This window comes from Ranitomeya imitator, chromosome 10, assembly GCF_032444005.1.
Source record: "Ranitomeya imitator isolate aRanImi1 chromosome 10, aRanImi1.pri, whole genome shotgun sequence".
Taxonomy (NCBI): domain Eukaryota; kingdom Metazoa; phylum Chordata; class Amphibia; order Anura; family Dendrobatidae; genus Ranitomeya; species Ranitomeya imitator.
In genome coordinates this window covers 53,644,103-53,664,274 of record NC_091291.1, presented here as the reverse complement: position 1 = coordinate 53,664,274, position 20,172 = coordinate 53,644,103, and the positions used below count along the sequence as shown (strand labels likewise).

The 20,172-nt window shown below is 45.3% G+C and overlaps 1 protein-coding gene across 1 annotated transcript in view; it reads left to right on the top strand.

Moving 5' to 3' along the window:
- Window positions 1-20,172, top strand: part of LOC138651037 (sulfotransferase 2B1-like) — a 173,279-nt gene that overhangs the window by 103,232 nt on the left and 49,875 nt on the right. The window contains exon 5 of the mRNA XM_069740975.1: window positions 8,318-8,444. Within this exon, the coding sequence (XP_069597076.1) occupies window positions 8,318-8,444 (127 nt within the window). The remainder of the gene's footprint in view (window positions 1-8,317; window positions 8,445-20,172) is intronic.

The window sequence follows — 20,172 nt, the reverse complement described above, 5'->3', positions numbered from 1 at the left end:
GTGGCTGGGACCCTAGGAGGTAGCGACCATGCTATTTTAGAATTTTGGATAACTAGAGGAGGAAGACCTGTGAAGACTCAAACTTCAAGGTTAGATTTCAGAAAGACAGATTTTAAGGGACTCAGAAAGAGAATTGGAGGGATCCAATGGCTGGATATCCTTAAAGACAAAAATGTCCAGGAATGATGGGAAATCTTGAAAAATGAGATTATCACAGCACAATCATTAACAATTCCAAAATGAGGGAAGAATACAAAGCATTTAGGCTATGTGCACACGTTCAGGAATTCATGCAGAAGATTCCTGTGAAAATCCGGACATTTCTGCCAGATTTCCGCATGAAATCCGCATGCTTTTTTTTGCGCAATTTTTGCGCGGTTTTGACGTGGTTTTGACGCGGTTTTTGCGCATTTTTGCACGTTTTTTTCTGGACATTTCCCAATGCATTAGACAGTGGGAAAACCGCGAAAAAAACGCAAAATTAATGAGCAGGTTCATTATTTTTCCGCAATGCGTTCTTCATGCGGAAAAACGCACATCATGTGCACAGAAGTTGCGGATTTCATTAAAAATGATAGGATGCTTAATGTATGCAGATTATTTGCGGTTTTATAGCGTTTTTATAGCGCAAAAATGCTGAGAAACCGCAAATAATCTGCAACGTGTGCACATAGCCTTAAGGAAACCAGGATGGATGAACACAGAACTTAAACACATTCTAAAAAGGAAGAAAGAAATGTTTATCAAGTGGAAAGAGGGAGGCATATCTAAAGAAGAATATAATGTTGTTTGCAGAACCGGAAAGGCATGAATCAGATAACTAAAGCTGACAATGAATTAAGGCTTGCAAGAGGATGTCAAAAGCAATAAAAAAGGATTTTGGGGATATGTCAAAAGTAAAAAAAAAGTCAAAGATGCTATTTTACAGGATGAAAATGATGAACTGGTAAAAAAGGATGTTGAGAATGCCAAACTTTTAAATTCCTATTTTGCATATGTTTTCTCTCAGAATGGAATTGTAACATCAACTGATCTTCACTGTCCTATTAAAGGAATAGAAGAATCCAGGATCTCTATAAACAGAAAGATAGTGAGGAATAGGGCTAAGCAACAGCACATGTGAAAAAGACATGGATATACTAATAGATCACAACATGAACATGAGTTAACAGTGTGATGCAGCAGAAAAAAGACAAATGCAATTCTGGGATGTATTAACAGAAGCATACTGTCAAGATGATGTGAAGTCATTATTGCCCTCTATTCCTCTTTGGTCAGACCTCATCTGGAATACTGTGTCTAGTTTTGGGCAACAGATTTTAAAAAAGACATCAACAAACTGGAGCAAGTTCAGAGAAGAGCGACCAGAATGGTGACCGGTCAGCAAACCATGTCCTATGAGGAACGGTTACAGGATTTGGGACTGTTTAGCTTGCAAAAAAGAAGACTGAGAGGAGCCGTAATAGCTGTCTACAAATATCTCAAAGGCTGTCACATTGTAGAAGGATCATCTTTATTCTCATTTGAACAAGGAAAGACTAGAAGCAATGGGATGAAACTGAAAGAGAGGAGACACAGAATAGATATGAAACAGTGGCCGTAGCAGCGGAATATGTCAGTGCCTGCCACAGACTAAGAGGAGCCTGATATGTCATGGACTCCCGTACCCCAACACTGGACATATCCCTATCCCCCGACTAAAGAGCCCGATATGTCATGGACTCCTATACTCCACCCTGGAAACATCCCCTATCCTCTAAAAGGAATTTGATATTCCCTGGACCTCTATATGCCCCCCCTCCCCCACCCCCGTATTTTTACCATATGCTTTGGCAATGCTAACATGTACTTAGTCCTGCCAATAAAGCTCATTTGAATTTGAATTTGAATTTGATATTAGAAACAACTTTTTGACAGTTAGGGTGATCAATGAGTCGAACAGGCTCCCACGAGAGGTGGTGAGTTCTACTTCCATGGAAGTTTTCAAACAAAGGCTGGACAGACATCTGTCTGGGATGATTTAGTGAATCCTGCTTTGAGCAGGGGATTGGACCAGATGACCCAGGATGTCCCTTCCAACTCTATCATTCTATGTTTCTATGAGTCAATAGCGGAAATGAGATCATTGAGGGTTGGGCTTACTCTTAATCCCTGGCAGCATCTTTGCTGCCACCACCAGAGAAGGAGAAGGTTGTACAAAGATGGCAGAAACAGTAGCTCCTGGGCAACGGCCCTCACACGACTGATCCCAGCTGACTACTTCCCTGGACCACCAATCAATGACTGGGTTGTGTCTTTCAACAAAGGGCGGCCTAAAACGATGGGTGTTGGTATTCCCCTCAAGACGTAGCACAACAGGGATTCTTCATGATGAGGCCATATACGCAGGTGTATATCATCTACGACTTGAGTCACCCTCCCCAGGCTGAGTGGGACAGAGTCAATGGCTTGGGCACTTAGGGGTTTTGCTAGCATACTACACCTCAGGCCATGGGTCTGGACAAAGTGAGCATCCATCAGACTGACACCTGCTCCTCCACTGTCCACAAGAACTGGAATTGTCTGTCACCCCTCCAACCACCACTTTAGCAGGGATAGTGCACTGATATGAGAAAATGGACGAAATATACACTCCCTGGTCTCCTCCCTCCACCCAACCAGGGGGATGCGGCTTCTGAGTGGATGAAATGACCAGTCTGCCCACATAAATAATATGCCCCCAAACCGCAGGCAACCCCATTTGGAAACCGACTCCTCCCACCTGCATGGGTTTGTCCCCCTGCACCGGTGTGTCCTCCTCCCTAGCAAGGATAACAGGAGGCACATTAGGTTTATGCCTCTCCCTCAAGCGTCTATCCACCTGGATGACAAGGTTCATGACGGCCTCCAATGACCTAGGGGCAGCGTACTGCACCAAAGAATCCTGCAACCTTGGGGACATACCCTGCATAATATGGCTCCTAAGGGCAGGGTCATTCCACTGTGTGTCAGTGGCCCACCTCCTGAACTCTGAACAGTACTCCTCAGCTGGCCGCCCCCCTGCTTGATCTTACGGAGTCAGGATTCCGCCAGAGAGAAGCCATCAAGATCACCATACACCAGAGCCAACACCATGAAAACCACATCCACCGACCTTAAGGATGATGAACTGGCCAGCACGGAGAAGGCCCCGGTTAGGGGATCACCCTTGAAAAGGGAGACTATAATCCTCACCCGTTGTTCCTCACTCCCTGATGAACAAGGGTGGAGCCTGAAGTACAACTTGCAGGCTTCATTAAAAAACAAAAATGTATCTCTCCTTCCAGAAAACCTGTCAGGGAGAGATATCTTGGGTTCTTTTTGAGCCTGCACCGGAGCCGAAGCCCAGAACCCCAACAACTGCTGCAGCTGCTGCACCACCTCACCACGCAGACACTTAAGCTCATCGGTGAAGGTCTGGAGCAGCTGGGCAAACGCCTGCATTTGAGCCATGACTCACCAGAAAAAAAAATGTTCGGTCAGTGTTAATGTCACAATGTGATTGACACGGTTTGACTCGACCCCATGAATGGTCAGTCAACAGATGGCCAAAACACACCAGGGAACACCAGGGAACCAATTACAATGGTGGGCCTTGTCGATAGATAATGGGGTAATGGACACCTCCTGCATTCACCTGAGGATGTGCCCTGATCTCACTATCGTCCCTATACGGGTTATTTCACCCCGTTGCCAAGCAGGATACCTAATCCCTTACTTGCCCTGCTCATATCCCCAAGTAGGGAACTGACAGGTGAGAGCACTGATCCCACAGCTGCACTAATACAACAAAAGGAAAGACAGACACCAAAAAGGACAGGGTTAAAAAAAGGAACACTTAGCTTTCTCTGTTGCAAAGCACCACACAGCAGGTTAAAGCCATGAGATAAACACATTCAGCTGAAGCACCACTACACCTAGAAAGCTCCTTTACTTTAGCTTGGTCATTGCAGATTGCTCTAACACTGACAGCTGATGCATCAGGTGACCTCTTGAAGGATGGTGGGAGTGGTCACCAGCCACATCAGCAGACCCAGCAGCAATGCAATTCCATTAGCAGGCCACGGGGGAGAAACTGCATTAACCCCCAACGGCATGAAAGAAAAAAGTTTTAATCTGAGGGAAACCAGATCTGCTACAAATCCAAAAATGAATCGTGACAGTTTCACTGTGGTGAACTCACCAATGAACGTGAAACTTTTCCTTACCGTCCTAGCGGTGAACTCACCAAGGTCACCACAGTTCAATGGCCTGGCTGGGAATGCAGCCTCAGATACCAGCAGTAACCTTGATGAAGTCACCGGTAGTCACTGAGGTAGCGCTTTCAACAGCTCATTGGCCTGTGGGGTATGGACGCACAACTATACTGTTGAGGTCGCCCATCTCTACAGAACACAAATCCAAATGTGCTTCATTCGTCCTGAATTTGAGATTGGTGAACGTTTAGATAGATATTATCTCAGTTTTTATACCTATAACCACTTCTGCGGGTAAGAAAAACTTGATACACATGCAGAAGAGATATACACAGCAAGGTTGGTATCCTCCACACAATCTTGGGTAAAATGTTTTTCGACAGTTTTCTGATGCTTTAGCAAAAGACCGAATCCAATTAAATTACGCTTTTTACCACAGAAAGAACTTACCGTATATACTCGAGTATAAGCCGAGATTTTCAGCCCAAATTTTTGGGCTGAAAGTGCCCCCCTCGGCTTATACTCGAGTCACGGTAGTGGTGGGGTCGGCGGGTGAGGGGGAGAGGGCGCTGAGGTATACTTACCTAGTCCCAGCGATCCTCGCGCTGTCCCTGCCTTCCTCCCCGTCTTCTGTGCTGCAGCGTCTTCCCCTCTTCAGCGGTCACGTGGGACCGCTCATTAGAGATATGAATAAGCGGCTCCACCTCCCATAGGGGCGGAGCCGCCTATTCATTTCTCTAATCAGCGGTGCCGGTGACCGCTGACAGGAAGATGCTGCAGCACAGAATACGGGGAGGAAGGCAGGGACAGCGCGAGGATCGCTGGGACTAGGTAAGTATGTTATATTCACCTGTCCGCGTTCCAGCCGCCGGGCGTCGCTCCATCTTCCCGGCGCCTCCATCTTCCCGGCGTCTGCGCTCTGACTGTTCAGGCAGAGGGCGCGATGACGCATATAGTGTGCGCGGCGCCCTCTGCCTGATCAGTCAGAGCAGAGACGCCGGGAAGATGGAGGCGCCGGGACCGGACGCTGGGAGCTGCAATCAAGGGAGGTGAGTATGTGGTTTTTTTTTTTTATTGCAGCAGCAGCAGCGGCAGCACAGATTTATGTGCAGCATCTATGGGGGCAGTATGAACGGCACACAGCACTATATGGGGGCAGTATGAACGGCACACAGCACTATATGGGGGCAGTATGAACGGCACACAGCACTATATGGGGGCAGTATGAACGGCACACAGCACTATATGGGGGCAGTATGAACGGCACACAGCACTATATGAGGCATCTGTGCAGCATCTATGGGGGCAGTATGAACGGCACACAGCACTATATGGGGGCAGTATGAATGGCACACAGCACTATATGGGGCATCTGTGCAGCATCTATGGGGGCAGTATGAACGGCACACAGCACTATATGGGGCATCTGTGCAGCATCTATGGGGGCAGTATGAACGGCACACAGCACTATATGGGGCATCTGTGCAGCATCTATGGGGGCAGTATGAACGGCACACAGCACTATATGGGGCATCTGTGCAGCATCTATGGGGCAGTATGAACGGCACACAGCACTATATGGGGCATCTGTGCAGCATCTATGGGGCAATATGAACGGTGCAGAGCACTATATGGCACAGCTATGGGGGAAATAATGATCTATTTTTATTTTTGAAATTCACCGGTAAATGCTACATTTCCACCCTAGGCTTATACTCGAGTCAATAAGTTTTCCCAGTTTTTTGTGGCAAAATTAGGGGGGTCGGCTTATACTCGGGTCGGCTTATACTCGAGTATATACGGTAACTCCGTTTGACGGCGAACCACTGGAGATGCCCCTTAACTGTTTTTCAGAGCATATAAGGAGGACTTTGGCTTTAGGGAGTACCATAGGGGCCGAAGTCAAAGCAGGTCTATCCCTCAGGCATCCATATATACATATGGCCAGAGCCATTGCGGCCTCAAACGACTCAGGAGTTTTGTAAAGCACCAGTGCGTCTTTTAATCATTCATACAGTTCCTGACAAAACTGACTAATCAGAGCAAGATCTTTCCACATGGTGTCATTAGCCCATTCACGGAACTCAGAGCAGAATTCCTCTGCTGGCTGGTCTCTCTGCTGGAGCTTATGTAGCTTTGACTCAGCAAGAGAGACATGGTCTGGATCATTATACACAAGGCCTAGGGCCTCACAAAACCCATTGACTGATGGGAGAGACAGTCAGTTTGACAGAAGTGAATAGGCCCAAGCATAAGTATCTCCCTGAAGTAGGAAAATAACAATCCAATCCCTTCCCATAGCTCCTGACTCCCAGATGAACGAATAGAAAGGCTAAAATAAAGCTTGCAGGCTTCACAAAAAGCAACAAATTTATCCCATCCCCCAGAAAACCTATCCTGTAGGGTCACCCTAGGTTCCTGTTCAGCCTGACTGCCCACCAGCTCAATAGTCTGCTGTTGCTGCAAGGCCTTAGATTGCAGGCCTTCCAGTTCAAGAGACAGACCCTGCAATTTTTCAACAAGGACTGTGATGGGGTCCATAACAAGATGCAAAATGATGTGGCCAGTAAAAATGTCACGAGGTGACGGTCTTTAGTACGGGAGAGGGGTCTCAAACTTTCCCTGTACCTGGGATTCTAATTATCCCTGCCCTAAAGGCATTCTTTAGGTTGAGAAGCACGGGTCTATGACTTTACTATGCTCTTGTTATACCCTGATCTGTCCCCTCCCCCACCTCAATGAGGCCTTGGACAGAAATGTAAGATAAACAAGACACAAAGACAAAACAAGGAAAACAGAAAAACACTATCATACAAAAGCACACACCAACACTAGGGAGGAGGGTAGGAACAGGGAAGAATAAACTAAATAGGTATAGGGACCAGGAGATAAACTCTCACGTACAGCAGCAAACAACAGATTACTACTACTACAACTATAATCCAACTGCTCAGCTTTAGCACTCAGCACAAGAAGACACATCTTTCACAGACAAGGAATAAAGCCCAGAACTAGTATAAATAAAAGGAGTGTATGATAAGAAGTTGCAGCTGAGAATAACCAGGTTGTAAGGTCTCCGCCAGCATGGAAAGTGTTCTTATCCCTCGCAGCACAAAAATAGAGGAAATCTATCTAAAATAGGACATAAATCACACCATGTCTAAAGAGGAACAGGACTGTGATTCATTACCCAACTTGACCTTCTAACTCCAGGTCTTCCAGGAGGACATGACACTACCACAGTCTTCATAGCTCCCCTACACAAACCTTATTATGGCCTCCATATACAGAATCATGGACTTCCCACAGGTCCCTGTGTGTATGATGCACCACAACAGTATGAAGATAAAATTGTAACTCACTTGATGAGCTATTACACTTTAATGAGGAATAACAGAGGAAGAATACATTTCCAGAGTTCTAAGAAAAGATGCTCTAAAATAGTTACCATATATTTCGGTCTATAAGATGCACTTTTTTCCTCCAAAGCTTTGGAGGAATCTGAGGGGGTGCATCTTATAGTCCGGATGTACTTTATCTTCTAGTCTGATTGTGGGGGGTGCATCAGCAGCGGATCAGCGGGTCACAGTAGTCAAAATTGACTACTGCAGCTAACACATATGCCCGCAGCTAACGAGAATGAATATTCACTGCTCCCCATGCCAATAGTCCCTCCCACCTCTATGCACTGAAGCTGACACTGAAAAGGGAGGAACTGTTGGTGTGAGGAGCATAGTCCCTCCCACCGGACGTCACACACAGGAGCGTTGCCTCTCTAACTGGCTCCTCACAAGGTCTCAAGACCAAAAAAGTTCAACTTTTGATTGCAATATAAATTAAAAAAGACTTAATTTTAGCCAAGTATATTTCTCCACATTTTTGCCTCAATTTTTTTTCTCCTCCTCTAAAACCTAGCTGCGTCTTATGGTCTGATGCATCTTATAGTCTGAAAAATACAGTATTTTATGGAAAATACAACATATAATAAATGTATGTCTTGTATTGCCTTTACATTGATACATATATATGATTACATATATAAAAAAGAACATGTTGCATTGTGGATGAAATACACATTCTTATCCTTCATTTCTTTTTTGCAGATTATCTACACAATGAGAAATCCACGAGATATTATTGTGTCCTATTTCCAATACAGCAAGATTTTTAATGTCTGTGAAGCTTTGGAAGATTTTGAGAAATTCATAAATGAATTTTTACAGGGAAATGGTAATATTTTTACTTAAATATGTAATAAGAAAAATACAGCTCTGGCAAAAGTTTAGAAACCACTGCAAAATGTTCAGTTTGTCTGGTTTTTCTCTTTACAGGTATATTTTTTGAGTAAAATGTAAATCGTTCATTTATTCTATAAACTTCTGACGTCTCTGAATTTCCAAGCAATACATTTTTTTTTTTTTTTTCTGAAAATGGTAAAAATTAAAAAAACAAAAGCAAAGTGCTTGCAGACCTCAAACAATGTAGAAAAAAAACAAGTTCATAATCCTATAGAAACAATAATACTAATGTTTTAACCCCTTAATGACCCCAGCTTTTTTCGGTTTTGCATTTTCGTTTTTCACTCTCCTTCTTTCCATAGCCATAACTTTTTATTTTTCTGTCAATATGGTCATGTGAGGACTTATTTTTTGCTAGACGAATTGTAGTTTTAACCCCCGGAACACTGCGACAAAACATGATTGCAGCGTTCCGGTGGCATAGGGAAGCATCGTGCAGGGAGGGGGCTCCCTGAATGCTTCCCTGAGACCGTCGGAACAATGCAATATGATCATGTTGCTCCAAGCATCTCCTCTCTCAAGGCCCCGGATCCAAGATGGCTGCAGGGTCCTTCTGGGTCCTGCAGGGAGGTGGATTGCAAGGGCCTGCTGAGAGCCTGTCAGAATGCTGATCTGACACAGTGCTTTGCAAAGTGTCAGATCAGTGATCTGACATGATACAGTGATGTCCCACCCTGGCACAAAGTAAAGTAGAAAAAAAAATTAACATGTGTAAAAATTAAAATAAAAAAAATCCTAAATAAATTAAAAAAAATATTGTTCCAATAAATTTCTTTATGTAAATAAAAATAAATAAATAAAAGTATACATATTTAGTATTGCCGCGTCCGTAACGACCCAACCTATAAACCTGTCCAACTAGTTAACCCCTTCAGTGCATACCGTAAAAAAAAGAGGCAAAAAGCAATGCTTTATCATACCGCCGAACAAAAAGTAGAATATCACGCAATCAAAAACACGGATACAAATAAACATGGTACCGCTAAAAATGTAATCTTGTCCCGCAAAAAACGAGCCACCATACAGCATCATTGGCGAAAAAATAAAAAGTTATAGCCCTCAGAATCAAGCGATGCAAAAATATTTATTTTTTCTATAAAATAGTTTATATTGTATAAAAACGCCAAAACATAAAAAATGTAAATGAGGTATCGCTGCAATCTTACTAACCCAAAGAATACAACTGCTTTATCAATTTTAACAAACGCAGAACAGTATAAACACCCCCCCCAAAAGAAATTAATGAATTGCTGTTTTTTGTTCATTCTGCCTAACAAAAATCGGAATAAAAAGTGATCGAAAAATTTTATGTGCCCGAAAATGTTACCAATAAAAACGTCAACTCGTCCCGCAAAAAACAAGACCTCACATGATTCTGTCAGCCAAAATATGGAAATATTATAGCTTTCAAAATGTGGTAACCCAAAAAATATTTTTTGTAATAAAAGTGTCTATTAGTGTGTGACAGCTGCCAAACTTAAAAACCAAGCTATAAATAGTAAATAAAACTGCCTTAGGAAGGTAAACATAATAAAATAAAAAAGTATTTATTCCCATTTTCCCATTAGGGTTAGGGTTGGGGCTAAAGTTAGGATTAGGTCTAAAGTTAGGGTTGCTTCTAAAGTTAGAGCTAGGGTTGGGGCTAAAGTTAGGGTTAGGGTTGGGGCTAAAGTTAGGGTTGGGGCTACAGTTGGGGTTAGGGTTTGGATTTCATTTACGGTTGGGTTAGGGGTGTGTCATGGTTAGGGGTGTGGTTAGAGTTATGGTTAGGGTTGGGATTAGAGTTAGCGGTGTGTTGAGGTTAGGGGTGTTTTGGAGTTAGGATTAGGGTAAGGAGTGTGTTCGGGTTAGGGGTATGGTAAGGGTTGAGATTAGGGTTAGGGATGTGTTGGCGTCAGGTTTGGAGTTAGAATTGGGGGGTTCCACTGTTTAGGCACATCAGGAGCTCTGCAATGCAACAAATGCCACATGACGTCCTATCTCAATTCCAGCCAAATTTGCATTAAAAAGTCAAATGGCGCTCCTTCCCTTCCGAGCTCTGCCATGCGCCCAAAGAGTGTTTTACCTCCACATATGGGGTATCAGCGTACTCAGAACAAATTGTACAACAACTTTTGGGGTCCAATTTTTCCTGATACCCTTGGTGAAATAAAACGAATTGGATCTGTGAACTTTTGTGAAAAAAGTTAAATGTTCATTTTTTTTAAACATTCCAAAAATTCCTGTGAAGCACTTGAAGGGTTAATAAACTTCTTCAATGTGGTTTTGAGCACCTTGAGGGGTGCAGTTTTTAGAATGGTGTAACTTTTTGGTATTTTCTATTATATAGACCCCTTAAAGTGACTTCAAATGTGATGTGGTCCCTAAAAAAATGATGTTGTAAAAATGAGAAATTGCTGGTCAATTTTTAACCCTTATAACTCCCTAACAAAAAATAATTGGTTTCAAAATTGTGCTAATGTAAAGTACACAAGTAATTTAAGGGAATGAAAATTCAAAGTTGGAAAATTACAAAGTGTTAAAAATGTTTGCCAAACTTCCATTTTTTTTACAAATAAACCCAAGTAATATCAAAGAAATTTTACCACTGTCATGAAGTACAATATGTCATGAGAAAACATTTGTCAGAATCATCAGGATCCATTGAAGCGTTCCAGAGTTATAACCTCATACAGGGACCGTGGTCAGAATTGTAAAAATTGGCCCGGTCATTAACGTGCAAACCACCCTTGGGGGTAAAGGGGTTAAAAATAGAATAGATAAAATAAATGTATACACATGTGTCAGTGATATATGTGTATATATATATATATATATATATATATATATATATATATATATATAGTAAAAGGTGTAGTGTTGGACGGAAGATATATTCCTTCCAGCAGGATTAGTTTTGGCCTGTTATTTCCCTAAGGTTGAGGACCTGCAGTGATGTCACGATCATGTGATCAGCTATGTGATGGATACCTCACCTGTGGGTGTGGCTATAGACTATGTAATGGAGTTTCTTTTTGTTTGGCACATGTTAGTCTGGGCTGGAAGAAGCCTGAACTGTTCGCTCTGCCATACATGTCACAAAGGACGGTGACATAACGGTTAGCAACCCTGGGAATGGCACCTGGCGGAAGCCGCTGACCTGGCAGCCGCTTAGTTAAGCCCGTCCCGTGTAAGGGTGAGTTTGAGACCAGTGGTTCTCCAAGCTGGAGTATGTTTGTTTTTTTCTTAGTTTCTGTCATGGACTGTTTAAAGTGAAAATAAACCACTGAAGTTTGGACTGGAAGCCTGTGTGTTGCCTCATTACTGCGGCCCTACCATTGCTCACCCGAGCCAATCCCCACAATATATATATATATCTATATATATAATTGTCTAAGGGTTTTTCCGTCTGTCTGTCTTTCTGTCTGTCTTTCTGTCTGTCTTTCTGTCTGTCTTTCTGTCTGTCTTTCTGTCTGTCTGTCTGTCCTGGAAATCCCGCCTCTCTGATTGGTCGAGGCCGCCAGGCCTCGACCAATCAGCGACCGGCACAGCGACGATGATGTCATAAAGGACATAGACATCCCGCGTCTCTGATTGGTCGAGGTCGCCAGGCCTCGACCAATCAGCAACGGGCACAGCGACGATGATGTCATAAAGGACGTAGAAATCCCACATTTCTGATTCAGCGACGGGCACAGTATCGACGTAGATGTCATAATGGTTGCCATGGCGACGATGATGTCATAAAGGTTGCCTCGACCAATCAGCGACGGGCACAGTCTGCCGCAAATTCTGGAATCATCATTGTCCATATACTACGGGGACATGCATATTCTAGAATACCCGATGCATTAGAATCGGGCCACGATCTAGTGTATATATATATATATATATATATATATATATATATATATATATATATATATATATATACACACATATATATATATATATGTATATATTTAATACAGAGCTAGATAGCATAAAAGCCGGTAATTCTATTTCCGGCTTTTACTAAGTCCTTACCAAACCCGACAGGATATGAGACATGGATTACAGTATATTACAGCAACTTCGATCCCTGTTGGAAATTTACAGTTAGGATTACTACTTTTCCTACAAAATTTAAGATTCCATTGGCATTTCACTATTCTACAGAAATCAAATCTAAAAGTAGCAGAATTCTCATAAGAATCAAACCACAGTTATTTCCGTATCATTTTGGGTTACCTTAGCCATCTGTCCCACCTGAGGTTAGGTTGGCAGCATCATTAAGAACAGGATCACCAGGAACTTTATAGCGACTTGCATGGATCCAAGTAGGTTTGCCCTCAAGCTTTATTGATGTAGCTGTAGTGAGGAGGACTTGTAATGGACTATCAGACCTTGGCTCCAGTGGTCTTCTTCTATGTCTTTCGGCCACTACCCAATCTCCTGGAATAGAATCAAAGACTTGTTTATGCAAGAGCGAGAGTCTCTTCTGGAGGCTCTGGACACAGCTGATGAGGTTGTCACAGTGCAGTTGTGATGTCTTGTGGGAAATATAGGCCTGGCCTTGGTGCTGACCCTCCGAACCCTAAAACCTCTAAAATGGTACATTTTTGTCTTTCTGTTGGGCATCTACCTGATGCAGAACAGAGTTAAAGGTAAATACTCTGTCCAGGGTTTCCTCAATGCCTCACTTGCTTTGTGGCCTGTGTGACTTACAACATTTGCATAACATTTTGCATTACCTCTCCAGTGAAATGGGTAGCTCCACCGCAGTGGCTTTTGGCTTCAAGAAGGCTTCTGGCCACCCTAAGAAGAGATTAACACACACGAGCACATACATTCCTACCTGAGGTAGTTGTATGAAACCAATCTGCAGTGGCTGAAACGGGTAGAGGGGCTTAGGGGTGTTTGTGGTGCGTTCACTATACTGCCTGTGTTGTGCACATGTTAGACATGCCGTGTTAATCTAGTAGTAACCATTGTGAAACCAGGGGTGACCCATTACTTATGTACCAGAGAACACATGGCATTCAGGTGCGTTGGACCATGAGCTGCTTGAGCCACCACAGGGTACAAGGATCTTGGCAGGCATACCCGCTATCCCACCTTCCACAAACCTTCATGGTCCTGAGCCCCAGCTTTCAACCAAACCTTTCTCTCCTCCCCAGTGGCTTGCCGAGTCAGAACCTGTAAGATACTCAAGTCCAACTGGTTATGCTCAGTGCTTACCATGATCAGTGGAGGAGCGGAGGTGCCTCAGGGGTCTCATTTTGCTTTGGCTTTCTTGCGGCTTCCTTGGCTGCTCGGTCCACCTTATCATTGCCTTGTGCTTCGTCGGTAATGAGTTTGGTGTGTGCCTTTACTTTTACTATGGCAGCCTCTTTTAGGAGCAGTAGTGCATCCATTAACTATTTAATGAGTTGCCCATGTTTGACAGGAGTGCTTATTGGTGTAAGATAATCTCTCGCCCTCCATATGAGGCCGTAGTTGTGGGCCACCCCAAAACAATACATGGAGTCAGTGTATATGGTGTATTGCTTACCTTCTGCTCCTCTAAGCACTTCAATGAGTGCCATTAACTCCGCCTCTTGTGCAGATATGTGAGGAGGGAGTGGTTCTGCTTTTTTATCTCATGCTGTGTGACCACTACATACCCAGTGTAGAACTGGCCGCCCTCACCGATGCTCCTTGAACCATCTACAGAAAGCTCAATATCTGGATTAGTGAGAGGTAAATCAGAAACATGTGACAAACCTGCAGTTTCTTGAGCCATAAGAGCTATACAGTCATGTTCATGGTACGCATCAAATAGTTCATCCTCTGACAAATTTTTGCAAAGCAAAAGAAACTGTTGTTTTCCTTGTCCCTCCCATCCTTGTCCCCCTTTTGAATCCACTACATCAATTGGAATTAAAGTAGCTGGATTCAGAGTTATTTTTAAAGTTACATTTGGAGGCATTAAAAGTTCACATTGAAGTTTGAGAGAAGAAAAAGCAGATAGAGACTAAGGAAAGAAAAAAGTAAAAAAAATATTTTTGGCAAAAAGCCAAATTTTTTAGAACTTCAATAACTTTTTAAGTAAATAAGTGCATACAATTTTGTTTATAGGGTAACGTGCTCTTGGGGCACAGAACCCGTGTGCAATTTTTGACAATTGTTAGATTGCCAATAGTCATTCACAATATTTTGCTGTCCCATTTAGGGTATATCTTATTCCTCTCGGAGTTCCTGTTTTCAACTAACAACCTTCCATTTATATGTGTCATTGCACTTTCCAATTTCCTTCACCGATATTTCACACTGATTCAAACTGAACATTCCTTTACAACCGGACCTTTTATCCCACCTATCAACATGCTTTACACATTCTGCATCAACTTAACATAACCTTCTAGTGGTCTGTCCTTGTGATAGACATCCCATTTTATTCTTTAACATAACACGTTATAAATTTTAGTTTGAATCCACTGAGGAGAACAGAACGTTTTGCAGACTGGGTGTGATCTTCAGGTTTTCTGTTGTTTAGAGATGTTTTTAGGATACCAGAGATTATGTTCCTCTGTGTGATTCAACAATGTCCCAGGAGTCCACTGAACAATGAGGATCCCATGAACATTAAGTTGGAATACTTTAAAATCTCGGTATCTTTCTGACAGAGCTCCAAACCCAGTGTACACTTGACTATAACCCTTGTTAACGATTTTAACAATTCTCCATCCCTCAGAGGATATTGCTAATATAAATCCAAATTTTCACCCAGGGCACAACATCTGCATGATATTTGCCAGAGGCCAATATAGTGTATCGGTAATACAATGATCACCAGAAACATTATACACAGGGGCTATGTATATAGTGTCAGGCTACAGGTAATACAGTGATCACCAGTGGCATTACACACAGCAGCTCTGTATATAGTGTACAGTGTAAGTGTAAACATAATGCAGTGATCACTATTGAAATTATACACAGGACCTCTGTATAGAGTGTATAGTGTCAGTGTAGAGGTAGCACACTGACTCACCAGCAACGTCTGCAGCTGAAGCCCTTCATCTTTGCTTTACTTTGTCATGCAGAGCAGACCACCATTACTTCTTCCAGCTAGGAATCGTCTCTGCATAAAATAACACATAGTTGCCTAGGGCACCGTTTCCATAGCACATTCCCCACTTTTTCCCTTTTTTACATTACACATCTGAATACAGATATGCATCCACCATTAATATATAAATGGTTATTATTAGTGTTGAGCGATTCCTTTTGATATTCGAAAGTATCGATATCGGATTGGATCGGCCGATACCGGCAAAATATCGGATCTCGCCGATACTAATACCCGATACCAAGTCAATGGGAGAAAAATATCGGAATTAAAATAAACCCTTTATGTCCTTGTAGCCTAATTCCACATGAAGGAAAACAACTAAGAATAACGTAGAATGTATCGGAGGAGGTGGAGGAGACATTAACGGCATAGAGGTTTAGTTCATTCAAATGGAATAGCAGGAATTATAAATTTTTTAAGACGTTCATAGTTACAAAGATTTTGACTGTTTAGATTTGTTAGATTTTGTCAGATATTTATGTTTCTGTACTTCCATGCTCGGCACCTTTTTTTTTACTTCTACCACACTTTCTTCTTTATCATCCTCAGCAGCATCTTTTTCATCAACTTCTTCTCCACCTTATTCATCTTCTTCTTCACCTTCTTCCTATTTTTCTATTTTCAAAAAATCTTCATATTCTTCTCATTCAACTCTTCTTCTTCTTCATATTCAACTTCATAATCTCCTTCATATTCTTCTTCTTCATCAAAATCTTATGTGTGACAGGCATTCCTGTAGTTATCTATCAAAGTTTGAAGATTACACCTTCCGTTCTGCCTGTCACAAAAGATTTTAAACTGGATTTGTCTACGTTCAGTTTGGCTTGCAGCAGCAGGTTTTATCCAGGGGCACCACGAGGAGGAACGGACTCACCCCCATACACTGCTTAGTCTTCTTCTGCTTATAATTTAGACTAGCTATTGAACCCGTTCTACTCCCAGGTGGCTAGCATCTATATTGGTATATGGTCTCCATCCTGGTATGTGCTGCTCCATCCTGCGTCCCCATCCTGTCATGAGCTGCCCCATCCTGCGTCCCCATCCTGACATGTGCTGCTCCATCCTGCACCCCCATTCTGACATGTGCTGCTCCATCCTGCGTCCCCATCCTGTCATGTGCTGCACCCATCCTGCGCCCCCATCCTGCCATGTGTTGCACCCATCTTGCGCCCCCATTCTGTTATGTGTTGCACCAATCCTGCGCCCCCATTCTGTCATGTGCTGCTTCCATCCTGCGCCCCCATTGTGACATGTGCTGCTCCCATCCTGCGCCCCCATTCTGACATGTTCTGCACCCATCCTGCGCCTCCATTCTGACATGTTCTGCACCCATCTTGCGCCCCCATTCTGTCATGTGTTGCACCCATCCTGCGCCCCCATTCTGTCATGTGCTGCTCCCATCCTGCGCCCCCATTGTGACATGTTCTGCACTCATCCTGCGCCTCCATTCTGTCATTTGCTGCTCCCATCCTGTCATGTGCTGCTCCCATCCTGTGCCCCCGTTCTGTCATGTGCTGCTCCCATCCTGTGCCCCTGTTCTGTCATGTGCTGCTCCCATCCTGTGCCCCTGTTCTTTCATGTGCTGCTCCTATCCTGCGCCCATTTTGTCATGTGCTGTTCCCATCCTGCGCCCCCGTTCTGTCATGTGCTGCTCCCATCCTGTGCCCCCGTTCTTTCATGTGCTGCTCCCATCCTGCGCCCCTGTTCTGTCATGTGCTGCTCCCATCCTGCGCCCGTTCTGTCATGTGCTGCTGCCATCCTGCGCCCCCGTTCTGTCATGTGCTGCTGCCATCCTGCGCCCCCGTTTTGTCATGTGCTGCTCCCATCCTGCACCCCTGTTCTGTCATGTGCTGCTCCCATCCTGCGCCCGTTCTGTCATGTGCTGCTGCCATCCTGCGCCCCTGTTCTGTCATGTGCTGCTCCCATCCTGTGCCTGTTCTGTCATGTGCTGCTGCCATCCTGTGCCCCCGTTCTGTCATGTGCTGCTCCCATCCTGCGCCCCTGTTCTGTTATGTGCTGCACCCATCTTGCGCCCCCATTCTGTCATGTGCTGCTGCCATCCTGCGCCCCCGTTCTGTCATGTGCTGCTACCATCCTGCGCCCATTCTGTCATGTGCTGCTGCCATCCTGCGCCCGTTCTGTCATGTGCTGCTCCCATCCTGCGCCCGTTCTGTCATGTGCTGCTGTCATTCTGCGCCCGTTCTGTCATGTGCTGCTCCCATCCTGCGCCTGTTCTGTCATGTGCTGCTGCCATCCTGAGCCCCCGTTCTGTCATGTGCTGCTCCCATCTTGCGCCCCCATTCTGTCATGTGCTGCTCCCATCCTGCACCCCTGTTCTGTCATGTGCGGCTCCCATCTTGCGCCCCCATTCTGTCATGTGCTGCTGCCATCCTGTGCCCCCGTTCTGTCATGTGCTGCTACCATCCTGCGCCCGTTCTGTCATGTGCTGCTCCCATCCTGCGCCCGTTCTGTCATGTGCTGCTCCCATCCTGCGCCCCCATTCTGTCATGTGCTGCTACCATCCTGCGCCCGTTCTGTCATGTGCTGCTGCCATCCTGCGCCCGTTCTGTCATGTGCTGCTGCCATCCTGCGCCCGTTCTGTCATGTGCTGCTGCCATTCTGTGCCCGTTCTGTCATGTGCTGCTGCCATCCTGCGCCCCCGTTCTCTCATGTGCTACTCCCATCCTGCGCCACCATTGTTTTATATGCCCCCCATAAGATTCTCCATTATATATGCCCCGTATGCTGCTGCCATATATAAAAAAAAAAATTACCATACTCACCTATCGTCGCTGGGCGCCGAGTGCTGGGGGCCTGAGCAGGTGGGGACACCGGCGCGCTGTGGGGGTCAGGTGCCGGAGTCACCGCTAGCTCAGGCCCCCAGCACTTGCTATACTTACCTGTCTGTCCTGTTCCAGCACTGCGCGCCGCCATCTTCCGGCTCCTTTGGCTGTGACTGTTCAGTCAGAGGGCGGCGCCGGCGCGCATTAAGCGCGTCATCGCCCCCTCTGAAATGGGAACGTCACAGCAGAGGACCCGGGAGACGGAGCCGCACGTAGCGCTGGAACGCGGGACAGGTGTATATACTTACCCTCCTGGCGGTCCCTGACTCTCCGGTGGAGATCGCGGTGTGCGTTCAGTGTTTACGCATACCGCGATCTCCTGGGAGCGTCACTCTGAGGCCCAGACTGCGCCGGCGCTTGCTTTTGCGCAGTCTATAAAGGCTTCGGACAGAGTGACGCTCCCAGCGTTATATTATAGATAATATCTTTTGCTCTGATTTTTAGTCTTATGCTTAATGTTCTGCTTTTTGTTATGCAGCTTCTTGTTCTTTTGCTTTTCGGTCTTCAGGGTCGTCATGCTTAGGCTCTTGAACTTGGAACTGTAGCAGGAGGTACAAGAAGGCCGAGGAACTGCCGAGAACCAGCTGACGGTACTGGAACCCGGATGGCTACCCGAAGGTAGAAGAGCCAATGGCACGACCGAGGACCAGCTGACGGTGCTGGAACCTGGTTACTAAGCAAGAGGTACCCATGCTACAAAGCACTACCAAGGACCGCCTGACGTTGGCGGAACTCAGAAACCCAGAAGGAGGCACCTAAGCCAAAGGCTCTGCCCGGAACCAGCTGACTGTACTGGAACCAGGATGGGGAGGAGAAGGTACAAGAGCAAAAGACACTGCTGAGAACCAGCTGACGGTACTGGAACCCGGATGGCTACCTGAAGGTAGAAGAGCCAATGGCACGACCGAGGACCAGCTGACGGTGCTGGAACCTGGTTACTAAGCAGGAGGTATCCATGCTACAAAGCACTACCAAGGACCGCCTGACATTGGCAGAACTCTGATGCCCAGAAGGAGGCACCTAAGCCAAAGGCTCTGCCCGGAACCAGCTGATGGTACTGGAACCAGGATGGGGAGCAGAAGGTACAAGAGCAAAAGACACTGCCGAGAACCAGCTGACGGTACTGGAACCCGGATGCGTTGCCCAAGTGTGCAAGAGCCAATGGCATGACCGAGGACCAGCTGACGGTGCTGGAACCCAGTTACTAAGCAGGAGGTACCCGTGCTACAAAGCACTACCAAGGACCACCTGACGTTGGCAGAACTCGGATACCCAGAAGGAGGCGCCTAAGCCAAAGGCTATGCCCGGAACCAGCTGACAGTGCTGGAACCAGGATGTGGAGCAGAAGGTCCACAGGAGAAGAGATAACAGCTAGGCCGTGAGGCTGCCGCAGTTACCGAACACCAACAGTCCTACAGGGGGAGCTTGGCCTATTGGCACTACAGAACCAGCCTTGATTGCCACTTCCCGCAGCCCACATAGGAAGCTCCTAAACTGGAGGCACCATCGAGTCGGCTAACCCGACCGCAACACTACAAGACAACGTATAGGAGTGTAAGTGACCTTGACACTACTAGGAACAAGTGGACGGTGCTGGCACCAGGTTGGGCAGGAGGGAGCACCCGTGCCAAAGAGACTTCTGAGCAGCAACTGGCGGTGTTGGAGCCCAGGGATTGCATGACAAACAGAGTGTAGGCAGAGGCCTCATTGGAGCAAGAAGAAAGGGAACCTTTAACCCCCCC